We start from the raw sequence: 22,925 nt of genomic DNA, 5'->3' as shown, positions 1-22,925 counted from the left end.
GATAACAATTAAACGTAGTCAAGGACGTGGTTTACATTACCCTTACTTATGACAATACTATATATATTAATCGTATAGACGCTGATTTTGAATTAAGTAAATTGGTTTGCTCTACTGTTTAAAATTATTTGGTATGTCTGGAGGAGAAAGATTTGGGCTCTTATGTATACTATATAAGTCAGACAGTGCTTGTTCCACATTATAAACATATTATAAAATAAAGCATTTCTGCTGTAACCGGGATTTAATTACTATTCATATGAAAGTGTCTTGTGCTTGGTACAGCTTTATAAGCGTACCACATGATTGTCGACAAATAATGTCATTTTATACATGATTTCAATGCATCTTAAGGATGTTTGCTGCGCTGTTTCAATATAACAAGCTTTTTATGGACGATCAGACGTCGATAGTCTATAAGTAGAGGAACAAAACGCGCATACAAATTAAAAGGTCCATGTAAAAAGCCTTCGAAAATTTGGTGGGAAATGATTCTCTCTAGGTTCTTAATTAATTTAGCAGTTACACCGGTTTTGTTCTTTCAAACTTCGGAAAAACTAAAAAAGCATTTATGACATTTTCTAAAATGGCCCTTTATACTATATATATATATATATATACAATTATTAGTCATAAAGTTGAGAAGGGAAAGGTATGGGTTAGTGGACGAATACGTAAAATAACACGGAAAAAAATTGAGAATTCCGAATATCTGGAAAAAAAATCATAATCCCGATTAGCAAACATCCTTCCTTTTTTGGGACAAATTTATTAGGATAATTGTAAACAGCAACAGATGCGGTAGTAAGAATGTGCAAACAATTTCAAACAAAAAAATCCATACTTCTTTATCAGTAAGAAAACATTTAGAAATATTACATGTACTATAATGTACACAATGATGTAGTCATAAAAGAACATCAACAAGTTTTTGTTATCGTTACCAGATCAAACAGGAAAAGCGTTGTTCAGTTCAAACGATTCATTTCACGCACAAACGTAGTGCGTTTCAGTTTACAGTAGCGCATTATGTTATCCCATATGTCATGCATCTGTTTGCACATGAGTAGTATTGTGATGATTATGGTTCACTGAGTTGTTAAACTGACTCCTTTCTGTCATATTTATTACGCGATAATTTTGTTTTGGCAAACATCTGCAAAATATAGAAATAAAAGTTTTACGGAACTGTTTACTCATACTGCAGTATAGTAAAAAGTTAACAGAGTTATTAAAGAGTGCCAAGAGTTCATGGAATTCTCCAAGGTTGTCATATACTTTCGTCATCCATTCTGCTGGGGAAAACACTATCATTAAAGTTAATATTCCAAAAGGAAGTTCAACCAATAGGAACAGTATAACGACAGCTAACAGCATGCCAGTGGTTCTGTTGTGTTCGTGGTGACGCCGCGCGTCTTGATCATGACCTTGACTTAGTAATACTTTGCGCTTTTGATAAGCTTGATGCATTGCATATATCAAAAGAAATGTCAAAACTGTTAACAAGACACAAGGCACTAGTTTCGTGAATATTGCTTGAATATAAGTATTTGCTATAAATACGGGGTCCTTTTGATCAATCATATTAACTGTATATTTTGCATGACACATGATGTTTGAGCTGTTTAAATGAACTGGTGTTTTCTTATCTAAGAAGTTTGTGTAGTAATTTGGTATACATATTATTGCTATTGTCACATAAATCAAGGCAACTGTGAGTTTAGCTCTGGTCACTGTGCAAAATATTTGACCTCTCCCGGGAAACCATATGTATAAGAAACGAAATATTGCTAATGAGACGGTCAGCCATACTCCAATGTTATGACAAACTATAGCAAAACTGGCATGGAATTCCAAATATTTCCCTTTGTGGATATTATACGTGTTCATCAGAGCAAGATCAGGATCTTTCATTACATAAAAACCTATTGCAAAAATTAAATAATCTGTCATTTTGAGATTATCCGCGACAGCTAGCCACGTGAGTATGACATTGATTGACGTCATCATGTTTTTACGTGTTAGCACTACAATGTTTGCTGCGTTAAGAATAATTCCAAGAATACAAATAACAATGCAAATAGGTCCATGCATGTAGGCATACTGCGTTCGAAAATCACTCAAGGAACTACTTTGTGTATCGAACCGTACAACATCTTCATATACACACCGATTCATGTTGGTCAGTGTGTTTATCTATACGAGTCCTAACGGATAAAAGATCATCGTTTTCGTTCTATTGTCATTCATATCTGAAAATATAAGAAGAGAAAATTAACATCAGTATTATAACATAAGGTGAATAGTAAGTAGTATTGGTCGGTAGTTGTCTCATTGAGGTATGCAATGTAACAGTACCCCTAAAATCTCCTTTGATTGATATTAAGTTGTACATCAAATAAGCTCATCATAGATACCAGGATTGTAACTTTGTATTTGCACCAGACTCGCGTTTCATCTACAAAAGACTCAACAGTGATGATCGAAACGTCACAGTTAATTTATAACTGTGCCCATTTATCAATGATAGTTTATGTCAACACCGAAGTGCTGACTTCTTGGCTGGTGATAACCTCAGGGAATAAAAACTCCACCAGCAGTGGCATCGACCCAGTTGTTGTATTATCATCATAGATACAAAGATTTTAATTTTGTTTCTGCGTCAGAGACGTGTTTCATCGACCAAAAAAGTCATCGAATTTTAAAAAATTCAAAAGGCAAAAACAAGTACGAAGTTCAAGAGCATTGGGGACCAAACAATGCCTATATCTAAAGATTTGCTAACTGCATCTAATGTAATCTATTCTTTACGTAGAAAAACCTTAGTATTTCACAAACTCAAAGTTTTGTAAATAGTTAATTTAAAAATATGACCATATCAATGATAAGTTTGCAACACAGAAGTGCTGACTACTGGGTAAGTAATACTCTAATAGAATTATAAAAACCACCATCAGTGGTATCCACCCAGTGGTTGTAAATAAACTCATCATGATACCAGGATTGGAATTTTGTATTTGCGCCAGATGCACGTTACGTCTGCAAAAGACTCACCAGTTAAGCTCGAATATAAAATAGGTTAACATTTTCTCTTCTTAATTCGGCAATTATGTCTACTGCAATAAAAAATTGTGTACTAGTAATGTGACAATGTGTGTGTGTTTTGGTTTTGTCTATTCCTATTTTACAACAGTAACTATATAAAAGTTGTACGGTAAGTATTATTAAAAAAATCTATCTCGATACTTTTTTGTTATCACTTTGTGAATAATGATCCCTTGAACTGTAGGCTCATGAATGTCGTAGTCATAATTTATAACAGATACTTTCGAATGAAAATGATGATAAGAAACCAGTTAAATGTAGCTCTACTGAACACCTCTCGTGTAAGACATATTAAACTTATTAATTCTTCTTGGAGCCACGATTCCCTAATCCTCCAAATGGACTGAACCAAACTATCATGGAATTTTACACATTAAACAGCCAAACGGGCGACCCTTTCTGATTTATAGTTTCTGTTACGTGTAAATTGTTAAATTAAATTCGCAAATACTTTTAAAGGCGGCATGATGATTGTACTGAAAGAAGATGTTGAGGTTATTTTTTAAACTGCTATATCCAATTACCAATGACAGCTTTTGATCTTTTACAGATCTTATCTGTGTTGTCTTTATCTTTTTTCATTATTGATTGTCGAGCTTCCAAACAAAATGCAATTACTCTAACACAAAACATTACGTATTAATTTACAAAGTAATAACGTTTTTCTGTCAGCAACGATCTAAATGTTATTACATTATTCCGGTTTTTGGTTAAAAATGCACTTCTGATTCGGTTTTTATAAAAGTCTCTATTTCTTGTTATTTGTCAAAGTCTGATTATAAAAGCCTCTAAAGAGCTTTATAGCATAATTCATTCATTGATTTTCTAAATGTGACAAACAAGACATTTATAACCTACATTGAAACTAATTTGCCATGAATGTCTTTCTTGAGATGTCAAAAATGTGTAATAAGGAAGAATGGTGAATTCCTTTTATTCGTTCAAGGAATGTCTTCCTTAATTTTTGAAGATTTCATAGCTGCAATATCTTGAATTAAACACAATTGAGCGCTGTGATTCCGATCATTTTGTAGTTGAAACAAAACTAAAAACTTGAATGAAATGTTCTGCAATGAAGTATAAATTCAACAAGCGAGCATAGTATGTAGGGAAACTGGTAGTGTAAGAATAAAGAAATAATTAAAATTTTATAATTTACCTACATTTTTACCATAATAATGATAAATTATTATACATCAGTCAAGAATTGTACATATTCACAAGAAAAACAAAACACCTGTTACACGGGGTAACCATGTGTGAAACGTATGTTACATAATCTTAAAAGGGTTTTCTATTTTTTAATCAAGTAAGGACGCTGAATATCTGAACGATTGAAAACTACAAATCTTTACAAAAACATATCGGGTAATATAAAAATCGTAAACAGGGAAAAAAGGAAAAAAAACTTAGACAAAAGAGAAAGACAGCAAGATTATAATTAAAGCAGAACAAATAATTACATTTGAACAAGACAAAGAAAGCAAACTGATCCTTAAAAAAACTGGTTTCCCCAATAATACATGTCACTAAAGAATACTAGTAAGTCAGGGCCCTACGCCTCACATCCGTTAGTGAAAAAAATCATGAAAATAATGTTTTTGTTTATTTTACGGACTATTTTGCTTTGCCGAACAGATTTCTTTGCTGTACCTGCACATTGAAGCTCATCCTGATATACATGTATGATTAACTACACATTCCATCAATATTTGATTAGGATTGCTTGGATTTTTGTTCTTTATTAAGGACAAAGCAGCATGCAGTTTCTTGAAAAAATTGTTTTGTCTTTATTCCTTTTAAATTTAATTTAATGTATTCTGTAAAAAAAATTAAGTCGAACCTAAAATGGTCGGTCAGACAACCACCTACTCGGTCGTTTATATCTGTATTAGACCAGAATAACACATCTAAATATGCAAATCCCTTCTTATGAGGAAAACAAAATGATTGATGAGTAGATTTTCTGTTGGTTCCTTTGACAAGTTTCAATTAAGCCATTAATCTTACGATGAATATCTAATTAGATCTGGCTGAATCCCAAATTAAAAGATGGTCAATAGCGAGATAATCAAGAAATACTTTGTTATTATTACATCAAGTTTAAGATTTAATTTCCATTGATGAATGCAAATTGTACATATGAAATGTCACATGTGTCATATGTCATTTCATGTTCGTCTTTAATGAGGCTATTTTAAATAAACTCATCATATATACAGTGACTAGATTAAGTATATACGTCAGACGCGCGTTTCGTCTACAAAAGACACATCAGTGACGCTAGAATCCCAAAAAGTTAAAAAGGCCAAATAAAGTACGAAGTTGAAGAGCATTGAGAACCAAAATTCCTAAAAGTTTTGCCAAATACAACTAAGGTAATCTATGCCTGAGGTAGAAAAGCCTTTAAGTCAGTATTTCAAAAAATGTTCTTTTTGGTTGATTTAGTTCGGATATGCACATCGGTAATTCACTAAAAGCAATGTAAGACGACGAAGGTACCATCAACCCACTTGTCAGTGCCTCGGTACTTATATGACATTTATCAAGGTACCATCAACCCACTTGTCAGTGCCTCGGTACTTATATGACATTTAGCAAACCTTTCGTGAAATTTCCGTTAATTAAACAGGAAATGTGTAAGAAATTAAGGTTCTTACTATATTAGGTAATTTTTTCCTTGAATTTGGCTGTAATTTAGCTTCATTCCCCAAAATTCTGGTTTTAGCGTTCATTGTAAAAGTAAATTCAGAAAGAGCTCCATCAGAAAAAAATCAAGGTTATTTGTATTATTATTGCAGTTGTACTATTAATCCTCCAATACAATACTGCCACAAAGTATATACTTCGTTTCCGCAAAACTTTGTTTTACTAGCAATTTACGTTAAGGAAAGACTGCATATTAAACAAAATTCAAAAATTGATAAAATAGAATGATGTACATTGTACTCCCCACAGAAGACCACATAATGAGAATGTACATCTGATTGGTATAAAAAAATTATTGAAATGAATCCTATTTCCGAAATACGGATTTCAGGACTAACGTGTTATACTGAATACCATTGAAAATATTCCGGAAACTAAGTTAGATAAATATCTCTCGGAAAATGCATTTGTAATCTAACGGAAATGTTATATTAAATATTTTAAAATTGGGGAAAAACAACCTAAACAAACACGTTATGATTTTATGTTTTGTCAGTTTCTTTTGATTTGATAAAAACTGATGAGGAAAAAGATAAGGATAAAGTGATATCAATCGTAAAACTCAGGACAACAAAAAATCAAGGAATTATATAATCATCAGATCTCAAAAGTACTTTTACTTTCAAGTCGGAGGTAGGGTCGAAGTTATCAAACGTTAGTTTAAATAAGTTTATTCAACCGAATTAAATTCTAGTCGACCAACCTAGACTAGTCTATATATGCTCATAATTGCATTGAATACATTTATCAAGTTAAATGATGAAAACATCAATAAGGCATTCAATATTATGTTATTTTTCTAAATAGAATGCTACATTCATGACTGCACGTGCTCTACATGACAAAATGCATTGAAACGGTAAAAAGCTTGATCTAACTCGCAATTTCATGATTATTGCATTACATGTTATTATAAGTATTGATTGCTTCTTTATGTAATTTCATAGAGGTGTCAAAGTGTTGATCGTGCGCAAATTTTTAGTACGAAGAGCTTCCGTGTTTCATATTAAATTTGCTCCAGTTAACGCTTTACATCCCGATAGAATAACAAAAAGTAGCATTCATTCTTTTATCAATTGTTTGAACTTAACCTGAATTATACGAAACCGTAACATCTTACACTCTTATATTGGTTGGTATACATTATAGAGTATTTCTGTCACTTCTTTTAACCCTCTTTAAAATATTTATTATAGGAATTGGTTAATGTTTTGGAAATAGAAATTGAATATTAATTAGAATTGGACTTGGTCGAATAGTATCACCATTTCAGATCGTTAAGTCTATTCCAATATACAAAATAAGAAGACCACTATCAACCAGAATGCAGGCAAATGACGAACATAACATCAATTATAATTCAGCGCATAGCCTTCAACAATTATTTCAACCCAATATCGTATATTCAGCAATAAAAAGCTTCGACAAGAAAATATTGAAAAAATTCAAGTGGAGTCAAACATATTAAAATTTTGTGATTACTCAACACGGGAGAGTGGTGTAAGACCAAAGTTGGATGCAATTACAAGTTAAACTGTTGGTTATTAAGTACATGAAGAAAAGGCATTTACAATTAGGAAATATCGAATATAATATTTATCAGTTAAGAAGATTATTTAGAGTTGCGAACAAATTAAGGTAAATATTGGATTCAAATATGTCGAATTCTGGATTCATTTGAGTATATGTGTTCAATAAAGATACCAGGATTGAAATTTTGTATTTGCAACAGACGCGCGTTTCGTCTACAAAAGACTCATCAGTGTCGCTCAAATAAACAAAGTTAAAAAGACCAAGTAAAATACAAAGTTGAAAAGCGTTGAGGACCAAAATCCCTTTTTGTTTTGCCAAATACGGCCAATGTTATTTTTTCACGAGGTAGAATAGCCTTAGTATTTCAAAAGTTCAAAGTTTTGTAAACAGTTAATTTATAACTATGACCATATTAATAATAATACATGTCAACACAAAAGTGCTGATTACCGGGCTGTTGATACCCTTGGTGTATAAAAACTCCATCTGACATTGACATTGACTCAGTGGTTGTAAAGCAACTCATCAAAGATACGAATGTTAATCATGTAAGATGAAATTCAGCATGTCTTGTGAAAACTGAAGGACAAGCTTCTTGTATAATTTATATATTCTAGTAACCTTTGTAGACTTGTCTCCATAGCATTATATTACCTAAAAATCAGCAAAGATTGGAAAGATGGATAAGATATTAAGACTTCTGATCATTCTAGCAAATATGTATTTGAATAAAATAATTATAAAGGGATATGTATTGTATATTTCATCAATAAATGTCGCGAAATAATACTAGTTATGTTTTTTTTCAATGAAACGACATTGGGAGGAATTTAATATGTCTGCTTTTTAACCAACGTCATTTAGATTGTTTCCAGTTAGAATTTCAATGTATGGTGGAAAACAATCATGAATATCAGGAAAGTAAACCACAGTAGAATAAGGCCAAAAACGTAGAATTTGCATTTATTCAGTAAGAAGTTATATAAACCTTGTAAAGAAATACTAGAAAGTAACGACAGGACTGACAGATTTTCCATCAGAAATAATTTGAAACAAATGAAAATGCTAGTGCTTACATCCGGAATAATATACAAACTGTATGTGAAATACTCGGCGAACCACAGCTTTTCATCTTCTTCTACGGCAATTTTCTGAGTAATGTGGAAAGATTTGAGGCATATTCACTCATTTCAAGATTACTGTTGTTCTAACCCGACTTATATTATATATATTTTTTAGTTTTTTTTTATACAAACAGGACAGATTTGATCTTCTGTAAATACAGAAATTATTGGCGAGGTGTATGTTTAGATAATGCGAATAATACGACAGGGTGGCCATCGGAAATATGAACATGCATTATGAAATCTGTATGCAGCTTTTCCGGAAATCACAAATTTTAATATCACATATTTGTCTTGTTTCTAAAACTCGAAATCATTAAAAAATGCATCCACTGGATAATTTCTTGATTGAAAGTATTCTTATCGAAAAATATTAAAAACAACAAAAAATTCTTAACTCAAAGGAAAATTCAAATCGGGAAGTCCCTCGTCAAATGACAAAAATACAAAGCTCAACTACATCAAACGAATGGAAGACATTTTGTTTTGAGTTTTTCAAAAGTAACAGATACCAGTAACATATTACTTATAAAAATTCCAACACTCTATTTCATCATATGATCTCGCATCATTGAATTTGTAAAGGAGACTTCGGTGTCTGTATATATTTGTTTACAGATTAATCTATTTTATGAAATATGCTTTTGAAATACAGAAAAAAAATAGAAGTGTAACACAAAATCCTATACAATAACTGATACCACAGGGAAATTTATATAACAATTTGATATAGGATTACTGCAAAAAAAGAGTACCATTAATCATTGACTATAGTGAAATAAAAACGGTGAATTATTTAGTATAGTAATGACTTTATTTTTCAGTGATTTATTAGTGGGCTTTCTTTATTAAGCTGTTATTTAGCGACATTTCTAAGTTTTAGAGCATTTGACTGACATAAGTAATTACTCAGATGCATCTCGTTCTGATACTTATCCACAAAAGCTGTATTTATAGACAAAATGTTCTTTTCTATATCGGCCTTGGTATCATCTTGAGACTACTATATAAGCCATAGGGTTCATGCTGGCCTATGATTGACACAGGAGAAATTCGTTTCTAGCCAAACATTGACAGTTTGCGTCACAACCCAATTGCGAAAATAGTTTTCAAAATGCAAAGCATCAAATGCGCCAATATAAGAATACGGAAGTGGAAATTTGAAGAAAAAATATGTCTATTGTATACGGAATAGAGACACTTTGTTTAAACTGGCTAATTTATTTCACAGGTAAACTGGGCCAAATGAATTCTGTATATTGGCGCAATTAATACATTTTAAAAAGAATATGACTTGCATCCCCAACGTTGATATGGACAACAGATCACCAACAGAAGCATTTTCCTAAACGAAGTATAGATATTTTTTGAGGTCATGCGCGTTGCAAATGTTTTTTTTTATTGTAGTTTCATATATTTTAAATGATATACGATTTACATTGGTACATTTCTGCTGCTTCTTTTTGGAAAACATTTAAAGGAAAGAATCACACTTTATCTTAAGTTGAACCCCCTCAAAACCATTCAAAGTTTTAAAGTCTCAGAATCAGCATCATCTGGTCATATACAGATAGTGGTAGGCAAAGAAAGGACTTTAATTTTGACCGAGCTTATAATTTCTACATGATGCATATGTTGTTGTTCAGAAATACAAGAAAAAACTATATAAATGTCTTGTTAATGTTAAATTGGTAAAATGATACAACACGAAGTTCTACTTACTGCAATGTAAGTCAAAGCATTAACAAATGTTTTAATGCGTTTTCTAGATTAAACGTCACTCTGAACAAAGGGACAAAGTTGAGATAATCAAAGAGAATATAACCCCATGTGCGAACCTCTGTAACCCAAAAAAAAATTGACAAATTTGCATTATCAGCTTTTCATAGAATGTTGCAACATTGGTCAAACATATATTTTGGTTCCTTTCAAAATGTAAAGAGACTCATAAGATATTCACCTGACTTCTTTAACGATCATTGCGTTATCTAGAAAATTATCCTTTCAAACACTTTTCAAAGTGCAAAAGCTGTAATTAGATTTTAAAAAGTATACCCTCTTGCAAACAAAATCCATTGTAAAATGTATTTCCTTATTTCAACGATTAATTATAATTAGCTACCGTTTGTGTTTTACATACTAGTAAGTCTTAAGCAACATCGTTTATATTTCTCGTTGTTTTATTGATTTCGAATTGAAACCGATCTTTTCTATTTCACCCCCAAAAATATACATTGTTGCTGGATTAGAATGATTTTAAACTAGTTCGGAGTTTTTGCCGTCTTATAACTAAAAAATATGTATGTTCAGGAAATTCAAAGTCCAAAGCATCTTAACGTGACAGCCAACTTGATGTTGTTGCTTCCTTTTTTTTTTAAAAGTTATTTTAAATGTATTAAATGTAGGATTCTCATATCTGAGACGAAATCATCCTATTAACATAGAAGTGATAAAAAATTAAAAAAAATCGGTTCTTTCAAACAGAGCAACTAGTTTTAATAGAACAGAAATTATCTCAAATTTTCCAGATGCAGTAACACTTGTAAGAGATGTTTCATACGGTTATCGATTTGAAATGAAATCTTTGTTACGTCTGTTTTTTCCTGTCAACAATATCCTTGTGATTATACTTTTCATCATTGCTTTTGTATAGCAATATGCATTACTGTACTCTCTTTTCTCTTATGTTTTGCTGCCAAAAAAAAACCCCGAAACTTTTGGAGAAAAAATTATGACACTTTATGTAAGTATAGTCCTAGGTATAATTACTGTAGCATAATTAAAACTTGACTTCAGTTGAAGGAGTTTAATAATTTACTTTTCGAAAACTACGATGACAACAGAACGGAATAACAATTTAATACGACAACAAACAGATACCAATCACTAGAAGCTCAACTCTAACCACCTGCTTCAAAACAATGATCTATCATCCAAGGTCAAAGAAAAAATGTTTTTTTTTCCATTTTATAATTTCACACAAATAACAATTTAGTGCTTTTTAGATAACATGAGTATAAGCCGTACATCTTATGATTACATCCGAGACTGTTAAAGTAGGAAATTGCTTTCGCTCGTAAATTATTTGTCTGTTAGATGTCAATAAGAATACAACGAATTGAATGAAAATTATATCAGTGACGTTCAAGAAGGTGTTTACTTTCACTCTAGCTAGCTTTTCTCCGCTAGTTTGTTGATCAGCTCAGTTCAGAAAAGGTAAACACTTGATTCTGTTGGTCAAGAAGGTGTTAACTTTCACTCTAGCTAGCTTTTCTCCGCTAGTTTGTTGTTAAACTTAGTTCAGAAAAGGTAAACACTTGATTCAAGTGTTGGTTTAGAAAAGTTTACTTACACTCTACCTAGTTTTTCCTCGCTCATTTGTTGATAAGCTGATTTCATGTTTCAAAAGAGGAGTAAAAAGATATCAGCGTAACTTTCAAACTCGTACGTCAAAAACAAACAGACAACGCCGGGGCTAAAAAGAATAAGACCAATGGACAAACAATGGTTAACACAACACAACTAAGAAATCTTAAGATTGAGCAGCATTTACCTCACTCAAAACTAATGATGATTTCAGGTGCTTCGGAAGAGTAAGCAGATCCTGCACCACATGTGGCATACCCAACTATATCAGTCCTATTCAGGACCGATAACTCTGTCGGTAGATACTATCGGGTATACAATATTGTTAAAACCAGACCAATCGTATTATACGTCTCTGTTGGAATGTATACAATAACTCTTTTTTTTCACACAATTTAAACTTTATATCGATTCAATGCCGGGATTTAGCTTTAAATATTGAATTAAAAAATAAAAAACAATAAAATCATATTCAATGGTCGAAATTCATTTAAGAAACATATAAATATTTCTTAAAGAAATTTTCATAATATTCATATTTTCTTAAGTTAGGATGAAAACATTTTTTTTTGTTCTAAAAGGAATGTATAAATATATTTCTAAAGAAAGATAAAATATACAGAAAACTTGAAAAACATCTTTTCAAAAAGAAGAGATTTTTTTTTATTATAGATATAGTAAACTATTTTCTGGTAACAGTATCACCTGGATGAATATCTGTCAAAATAAATGTTCCCGTGTCACACTTAAAATATTTCTTTTTTATAAAGAAATTTTGAAATCAATGATATCGAAATATCACATATAAGGAAAATAACAGAAACACCAGAAATTCTTTATGAAAAATTAGATATAATCTAGGAAAGTCTTACTATAGAAATCATTGAATTGATGCAACATTTCCTAATGATACATCAGCCGCCATTTTGAAAAATCTCGGAAAATTCCCTTTTTTAAATCGATGTTTGATCGAATTTGCCCTGAAATGAAACTGTTTAAAGTAGTATTCATCGCCAGCTATATCTTTGAATATGCTTACTCGATTTGCAAAGTTTGTTTTTTATTTACAGAATTCTTTCAATTGTTGTAAAAGTGGACATGGGTATCGGTAATTTAGCATTGAGTCAACGGAGAAATGACGAGAAAAAGTGCATGTTTTACGATTCCGATTTGACCGAATTAAATCAAAAATTAAACTGTTAGGACCAACATTGTTTAATAGAAATATGTCTGAATATCAAGGATTGATTTGCAAAAGTAAAAAAACGGGTCAGGTTTAAGAGAAAATTAAACTTTATTGAAGCATATATGCATTTTATATGGGAAAATATAATACAAAATGGCGGCTTTTATACGTCACAAAAGTCACGTGATGTCCAACTTAGTTGGATATGCTACCGCAGTGTTACTCATATTATTACAAACCTTGTAATAAAACATTTGGTAGGTCAAATTCTGGAAAAGGGTACGGGATTGTGCACATATGTGTTGTTTAGAATATGTTTACTTACAAACAAACTAGTTTTACTAGTCCCATTTTGGTTTTACAAAAATGTGTATAACGATTTTTTTCCATTTTATTTTGTATATATGAATAGACATATGTAATAATTGTTGATGAATTGTTACATTTAATTCTGTTTATTTGCGCAATTTCTTTTATCATAATTTTTAATTAAGATGATTGGACTTTTCGGTATCAAAAATACAAAAACAAATTGGTTTTTTTTTTGTCAATAACCAGAGGAACTCCAAGTCGATGGCGAAATAAAAAAAAACTTCATTGAAATTTCCGTCAGTTGAGAAAATATTGTTTCTACAATTTCCTGATATATGATAATATGTCCCATAAGCATGGTTAATTACTAAAGTATTACATGTAATGTTAAATGTTGCGTAATAGTTCTTATTGTTGATCCACATGTAATGATTTTTTAGTCATTCAATTCTGATATAGAAACCTACAGAAAAGGAATTAGGGGAAGGTTAGGGCGGTAAAATGAGATCGATTCCTATTCTAAACGAATCTCATTTATGTATATAAGCAATGAGTTGTCATACGTATAGTTCTTAAGGTCTCAATATTAGGTTCTAAAACAAAAATATGCAAGACTTTCAGAGATCATTTTATGTCCTTCGTGAATATGCACAATCGATGAAACAGGTAATTTATAGTTTACACAGTCTTTATGTCTATTGGTCTTTTAGAGAGAGAAAAAATCATGAATTTTAAAGGATATAAAACGAAAGTTATCAAGTTGTTGAAATAGTAGGTGATTTGTTTGCTGAACGTTTTTTTTAATAAAATTCTATATTGAACTTTCAACATTTTTAGACTGTCTAATATGTTATAAAAATAGGGAATGATGCCATTTCACTGATCAATGAATGAATGATAACAACGTTGATCGTGTCTATTAAATTGAACATGGCTTGTAATAAAGTATACCAGAGTTATAGGTGTAATTCTACCTGTAGCCTGGGGTCCTAGCTCACTGATTGCTATCGCTTATGTATATCGACGTAGTATAAAAGATTGGGTCAGGATACCCGGCTTTTCATCCTGGACTTTCAAATGAAATTCGACCATGATCATCAGTTAAACATTAAATTTACAATAAAATTAGACTGTAATATTTTAGTTTCGTTTTCCGTGACCAGTTTTATTATGCAATATTCTAGCAGCATGACCAAAAAGGCATTTCCATTGTCACATATGACCAAGATATTTCTTAACTGTCAACCAACTGATAACGGCAATTGTATACTAATGTTGTCTTCTTAAGAGACTTACAAATGTATCACCGAATTCGTTTCTTCACCTTGGATTTTTAACTTGGCATGAACCTCAATACCGGGGTGCTCCAAGTGGAACGGAAACTGCATACTCTTTTGGAGTACACAAATTATTGGTGGAGCTTATGTTGCTCAATCTATTGTTTTCGTTATACACAAGCTATATTGACTGTATATACTGTTTATAAAAGTGATTTTTAACGGTACAATTTTATAGCATCTGATCTGAAAGTCACAAAGTACATTATTTCTGATATCGGCAACGTATTAAAAACGAATGCACAAAGTAATCTTTGAAAAAAGATCTTTCTAAATATGTTATTTCTGACATTTGTAGATACACAACATACATTTATAACCATATATAAGTTATCAATACAAACTGAGGCAGCATCACAGAATCATCTTATATATACCAATATTCTGATTGATGCAAAATGATAGCCTTTAATATTTTAAAAGATGCGGTCTTTCAGCATTTTGACCTTATTTCACTATAAATGCAAGATATATTTTACATTTGATGAAATCTTGGTATCTATTTTCATACAATTAATCTATCCAGACAATAATGCAGGAACATCTGGTATTTCTGTTTAAAGTATCCTATATTTTGTACTTAACTATTGAATTTAAATTGAAACGATTCTCATGGTCACTGTTGCCACTTGTATACGCCGAAGAAGCAGTGCTGGCTTCATTACAAATTCAGAAAAGATCCATGACATATTTATATATAATTTAATTGTGAATGTTACACGTCTTCTGATTGGCTGACGTTATTTTGTTATGAGCTCATAGACATAATTTAGTCATGTGACCGTGACGTCATCAACGTTTTTTCATGGTTTCCTACGGTTTAAAATGGAATTTAGAATCAAATTATAAGAAATGACTGTAATATTTTGTCTGTCTATTCGAAATAAACATAAAAAATGTGTTGCACACTGTTAAATAACCCGCTACGCACGTTATTCAGTGTGCACCAAATTTTGTATGTTATTTCTTCATAGACAAAACAAATATTACAGTCATTCCTTAAATATATATAACCGTTGACATAGATTTCGATGATAACAAAAATTGCGTGTAGATGTAGAGCATTGGAGAGGGCGTGCTGATAATTCGTTTAAATTATTACCTTTTTAAGTGCGGTCATCAATTATAAATTCGACAGATTTTCAAAAACCTGAATGAAATTATCAATTAAATGTTAATGATGCCAATAAAATGCCAATGCATCAGGAAGCTGCTCGAGATAGTTTGCATTAACCCACGTTCTAATGAACTGAGTACTCGAGACTGAGTATGATGTCCACTACAGGGTTTCATGATAACCTGTCTAGAAAATAAGTAGTGAAATGTGTTAAGCAACAAGATCTTGATAGAAGACAGACAAGCTGATCCGTACTTCTCATATGACAAGGAGTATAGAGGATAATGCTGTAGCCCGAACTTAGCCCTAAATTCAGTCATCGTATAGAATGGAAACAATCCTGGTTTCTTTCAAGATCTTTCAAATGTACTTCCAATTTTTATTCTACTTTAGTTCATACTGAATATTAAAGGTGCAACTAAATTCATTACAAACTTTCCAATGACACTCAGAGTGTTCATGTTTTTATGATCGTTTAATTCCTTTTATTTTGAGTAGCTAATAAAATAACAAATATTTAAAAGAAATTGTTTGAATAATTAAAATGACTACTCCCAAAGGAAATCACTTTTAAACAAATTCAGATTGTAAAAAATAACGTCTAAATTTTACATAAAACGTTTTTTTAAATCACTATTAAACCATCACTAATGTGATAAGTGCTTAACTTCTGGTAACTGAAGACAACTTTCAGGAGTATAACACAAATTATGTTGTAAAGTATTTTAAGTGCGGGTTAACTTACCAAGATGTGTATACATGTACGAAGAACCCATTGAAACCTTACGAAAATTTTGACCCCATGCGTTGCTCTTCACGTATTTTCTTTATTTGGTCTCTTTAACTTTTTTTTTATTCAGACGTCACTGATGAGATTTTGTACTCAAATCGTGCGTGTGGTGTACAACATTTTTTTTATGGTATCGGGGACGAGTTCATCGGCATCATCTTTCTTTGAAAATAAATACTAGACTAAGTACACGTTTTTTTCATTTCTAATTATTGCAAAAATAAAAATACCTTCTTTGTGCGAACAAACATTTACTCAAACTAGTGTGAGAAATCCGGTTGGAATTCCAATGTTTAAAAGAGTAGGTTTTGTGGTTTTGTGTTGGATGGATAAATACACAGATACATTCGGTTTGGCTGACTTTTACCTTTTGTAGGTATAGTATTACGCTCTCTGTACGTTAAATAATAGTTACAAGACCAAATATCTGCACTATCTAACATACCCTTTTCACGGTTGCCGTTTTAATTTTTCCTGCTTTTCAACCTATTTGAATCATTTCCCAGGTCCTACTTATAGATTCAGTGATAACTTGTTTTCGTTCTTATTATCAATGTAATACTTGACACTGGACATAACTACATATAAACCAATCTGATTTATATCTCACGTTAAATCATTTTTCGTTATATTGATTACTGCATAAGGAACCATAAATTCCACTCATCAACAATGACAGTTTTTTCTCATTTCGTCTTTAGAGTCCCTTTTTAATGACCATTATTTGACGTGATCGGTGTGAAGATATAAATGAAAATTGACAAAATATTTCACCCAAATGTATTACCGATTACCTCATATCGAAAGTTGAATAAAACAATTACTAATTTCTATAAAAATGAATAATTTTCAATGTTCTATTCTATCAAAAAAGTTGCTGAAACAGCTCCCTAAGGGAATCTCTTTTCACAAATTCAGATTGTAAAACCTTACTTGAACTTCTAGATATAACATCAAACATAAAAAGATACGGTGTATTTGTCAGCTATCAACAGACGACTGCAGAACAAAACAGATATATTCTAATGTCACTGTGCAGTATACTTTACTCGGTTGGGATCCATCATCATTCAGTTATGTAATAGGAAATGAATTCCTATACTACTATTATACAGCATACATAAATAATACCTAGCCTGTTCCAGTTCATATCATAACATATTTTCGTGCAACATGTGCATTTATAACTTTTCGCTGGACGTTAAATTAGCCACTAATCTATCAACCCAATTTAAACATCTACCCAGATTATTGTAAATAAATTCTGCTAACCATAAGGAAAATGTCACATTGTGAATGTTAAAAAATGTATATTAATACGAGAGCAAACTAATGTTGTCGATAATCAAAGAATTCCAATGAGATGAAGAACCGATGACCACTGATGACCATTGATGACCACTGATGTAGATAATTAGGCATATAAATTTCAGATTGGAAGAAATAATTAACGAAATTAATAATGTCTTAACTGCAGACCTCCCCGAGGGTAGTGTAATTCAACGGCTTGAACTAATAAGCGAGGCCAGCAAACCCGATGAGTTGGTTGACAAATGTATGATTATAATTATGTCATACATGGATCTTATTTATGGATTTACATTCTGATTTAACGTCAACGCTGGTCAAGTAAAAGGAACTGAAAATAATAAGTTTTGGAAATTTAACCTTTGACGAGCTCTGAACAATCGTATAGAGATACGAAATCGCTGATAATGTCTTGTACCGGCGCTAATTTTTACGTCAAAAAGCCTTTGCACTGTGGTTTTTGCCCTCTTTAAATAGAAATAGTTGTGCAGTCCGACTTTTGTTGATACACATTATTCGAAATATCTGCAAGAATTTATCTGTCCCACGGTAATTTTCAAAACTGAAAAACTACGTCCATATTTCTTAGGTTTAAGAATACATGAAAATATTTCGAAGTCAGAATTTAGTTTCGTTCAATGAAAAGCTAAGAGTAAGTGAACCTATCTTTTCTAGATAAGGGTTTCGATCCGACCAAAGGAAACAGGAAAAAACCTTAGTCTAGCAAAAAAAAAAAATATAGGACCATTCGTTGAAATAAATCGACTACGAATTGAAAAAAATAAATCTACCGATAATTCTATGAAAAAATAAATTAAACCCCATACACATAAAGAACTAATGTTGGTTACGTTTTACTTACTTTGCAATTATGGTGTCAGTTTCCTTTGATACATGTATATAATTTACATCCAAACTGGAATCGTAACAATCCTTTTGTCCTTCATAATAGATTACAAGCGAAAGAAAAAACAACTACAAACAATTTTCTCTCAATGCAAAAAAAAATATAACACTCCAAAAATAAAAATAAATAAATAAATAGATTTGATTATGTTTAAATTAAGAACGCCAATAACAACAACAAAAAAAACCAGCAAACAAATGCTTAATACATTTCAGAGAAAAAAGATAAATATTTATCATACCTTTAGCAAATCCACACAATGTTGAATTCCACTAGATAATGCATTCTTGTATTTGTCAACTGACTGAGAATAATTAAATCTTCAATTATTAATATTATAAGTAACGATAACTGATTGATCCTACCTTTTCATATAGGTGAACAATTCTCCAGCAGCTGTTAGCTTTAATTGTAGTAAAATAAAAAGTAATCAATTGCGACTACTTATTCAACACTGCTTTATTGATGACCCGTTTGATAGCTAATACTTACGTAGAAATGGTTTCTTCCACGACAAACCTTGAACGGAAATTAACGTGTGGGACATATGGCCACTCTTATAAAGATCGAAATAATCTCCACAATATGATGACAGACAATGTTCTGATTATTTCTATTTACATTAAAAGTGTTCCATTAACGACAAAGATTCCTGCCATCACTCTATATTGATTCTATCATCAGAATTATTTGTTAAATCAGTTATATATGCCGCAATTTACTATCATTGGCTCGTAAATTGAAGAGAAATTTTACAACATTAAAATCCTTTTACTTTCATTGAAATTGATTTATCTATATCTATTGTATCTTTAAAACTTTCAATTAAAAACAGATCCTGTTCCCAAGGTAAATGGCAAAAAACAATAATAATGTAGATGACTTATATTTGTATTAATGTACTACAGAAATTGGATTTAATTTGAATCATTAAATGAATAGAAAGATTATTGGACGGAAATTAGGATCATCCTTCACGCAATAGCAATCAAATTATTCGTCTTCGTAAACAATAAAACAAAAATAAAAGCTGTTAAAACGATTTGTACGAGCAGCGTTTGTGACACGTAAATCCAAATTACAATTTCGATACAAAAATAACTGCTCTTAGAATCCATGAAGTCTATTGAAATTACGATACAATAAGCCTTTCCTTTGAATAAGTCAGTAATAATTTGACAGGACAAGAGAGACGTTTCTTAGGTCTCAAGGTCTGTTAATGTAACAGAATTATAATAGTATGTCTTATAGAGAGTTTACAAAAAGCTACATCATATAGTTACAACTGTCACTCTCATATCAAGTCAAAACCGTTCGTCAGATTCAAAGAAAGATGTTGAGAAATATCTGATAAATGGTCTATTTTATCGCAAAAATGATCAACAAAATTGAAACAGAAAAAGCATTAAAGACCACAATTAACTTTTAAGACTCTACCACCGCTCTTGTTTGATATCATTTTTATTGACTGTATATACCGTATAAGGCCACGTACTATCCGTGTAATATAATAATTATTCAAACAAAACAGAAAATTTAAATATTTCGTACATCTTTTGTTTTCTACACAATTTGAAATTTCCTAGTCACGATACCATAATATTGTAAAGGAAATAAAAAAATGTGTATAACGTTATTCAACAATAGCAAATAGGAAACTAGTGATCGGATGACGTTACAATGTAAGATCCTAACTAATCCTAAATCTTGACATCATACCCTGTATTATTCCTCAGGAAGGATGAATCTTGCAATTTGATTGATTGACCACAGGGTTGAATAGTACCTCATCGAAGCAAAACTACATTAATTAAACCAGGGAATAAACAATAAAACCCATAAAAATCGCACACATGGCAAGCGACTCTTTTAATGGTAAAAAGGCATATACGTTTTGGCAAATACCACGACAGAGTGGTTAAACATGGCATATTCTTATAATGTCAAACTTTATCTAATGTGCAGTTTCATAGTACTAGTACATTCTATTAAAATGATAATTACAGTTATTCACTATAATAGCCCGGTAAAACAAAATATGTGAAAAAACGCTTTATAAGAAATACATTTGTAATCTTAGTGTTATCATGAGCGTACGGAAATTTTTTGCAAATTTCTTACAACTCTTATTACACAAAGATAACTAAAGATATCGGCGGGTGTACTATGCCGTCGATATTATACGACAGTCATGCAAATACTGGATGACACGATTAAGTGCATTACTGATAGTCAGAACAAAATTTTAATACAGAAAAAAACAATAGAAACATTTATTCTTGTTTTGATTTAGCCAATTGAAGTTACTAAAAAGGACCGTGGACCCTACGATTAAACAACGACTAAAGTGTATAATACTTCCTGTTGCTTTGACTCTATAAGTTTATAATTCAATTTGTAACACGCCTTCTGATTGACTGACAGTAATTTGTCTATCAGCACATAGACATATCTTTTCATGTGACTGTGACGTCATCATGGCTTTCTTAATGATTTACTCCAGTTGAAAATGGAATTTATAATTAAATTATGTTATTTCTTCATAGACCAAAACAAAATATTACAGTCGTTCCATAAAAGAAAGATACATTTTGATTATACAATACTGTAGCTGTATTTGACAAAACTTTAAGGAATTTTGGTCCTCGATGCTCTTCCACTTCGTTCTTTCATTGGTCGTTTTTACTTTTTGAATTCGAGCGTCAATGTTGAGTCTTTCGATACAAATCGGGCGTCTGGTGTAAATACAACATTTTATCCTGGTATCTGTGATGAGTTTATTTATATTCATTAATACTCTTCAGACTTAAGGGGGCTCGTGGGTATAAGTCATTTATTTTCTAATATAGGATTTCGCTTTATTTTGTTTATAAAAGAATTTTATCATATACTTAAAAGAAAAATGAAATAAAAAAATGGGGCCACCGTTCATTTAGGCTCACAATTTGCCTCCGAAAGAAGCATACATTGTTAATGTCCTTTTATTCTGTTGAACTAATAGGACAAATAGAGGTAATATCGAAATAAAAAAGAACTAAATTACAGAAATCGCTTAATTTTTACAATAATTAAGTTTATGTACAGCCTGTTTGAAAACAATAATAAAAAATTTAGGTCACCGATGAGTTAGAAAAGATCTTTTAATTTTAATGCCAAAATATGGCATTTTGTGCAGCAAAGGGAGATAATTTGGAGCTTTGTCAATGATATAACCATTTTTAAAGTCATTTAATTTTTAATTAATAATTTGTTAACGAAAAATTAAGAAATACATCTGAGAAAAAAACAAACTATCAACGTTTTATACTAATTCATAAATGAAATTTGCAAGAAAAATGTTTATACGGAACTTTTGGAAGATGAAGTGATATATAATTTTTTTATTTGAAATGTATTGAAAGCTGACGTATAGTTTTAGATGCTGTGTCATTCTATTGTTAATCAAATCCATTAAAACTTGCTATATGCTAATAGCTGCCTGTTATGCTATACTATTTGAATAGTTGTAATCGAAGAACCAAAAAAGTGGTGGCATTTAATGATGGCATCTTCATGCATTTATAATATATGTCATTAATGATAAATTGAAAATAGATGAATTTCTAATAAGAAAAAAATATTTTTTAAATTTTTTAAATGGACGAATTAGTAACATCAATATTTATCTTTTTTCAAATAAGAAAGGAGAATAAGGATCAGGTGGAAGTAAATATAATTCCTTTTAACTAATGGTTAAATCACATTAAAAAAAAGATATTATGACACTTGAATTATGGTGAGGAGAAAGGTATTCCCATTATCTCTTGCCATGATGCGTTATATTCTATTGAATTTATATTACATCATAACTAATGTATTCACAGTATTGATTTAAATATGACTATGTAGAAATAAGACTGTCACCCAAGATACTAAGTGCTATTTAGGTACTTGTAGGTTAATTTTCAAGAACCATTTAAGTGATGTCATTGTTTATAGCTTAGACAATACTTGGTCATGTTTTATGAAGATTAAGTGAAAAGTATTTTAAGAGTTATTTTGATAGAAATCTCTTGAACATTATCAAGCCGATTCACTAAATGAAAATCACACCTTACATAAGCCAGTGTCTTTTTCTTTTATCAAATACAT

General features: G+C 31.0%; 1 protein-coding gene across 4 annotated transcripts in view; it reads right to left on the bottom strand.

Annotated features, from left to right (window-relative positions):
- Nucleotides 1-758: 758 nt before the first annotated feature.
- LOC134713795 (sex peptide receptor-like) overlaps nt 759-22,925 on the bottom strand; it is a 55,670-nt gene continuing 33,503 nt past the window's right edge. Inside the window, exons 1-2 of one of the 4 annotated variants that reach the window (XM_063575074.1) lie at nt 19,287-19,461; nt 759-2,252 (exon numbers count right to left, since the gene is read on the bottom strand). In XM_063575074.1, the coding sequence (XP_063431144.1) occupies nt 1,045-2,178 (1,134 nt within the window). In that variant the 5' untranslated portion in view covers nt 2,179-2,252; nt 19,287-19,461 and the 3' untranslated portion in view covers nt 759-1,044. The other 3 variants (XM_063575077.1, XM_063575075.1, XM_063575076.1) reach the window with 3 other exon arrangements.

Source organism: Mytilus trossulus, chromosome 4 (assembly GCF_036588685.1).
Source record: "Mytilus trossulus isolate FHL-02 chromosome 4, PNRI_Mtr1.1.1.hap1, whole genome shotgun sequence".
NCBI classification, from domain to species: Eukaryota; Metazoa; Mollusca; class Bivalvia; order Mytilida; family Mytilidae; genus Mytilus; species Mytilus trossulus.
This window is presented reverse-complemented; position numbering and strand designations above follow the sequence as displayed.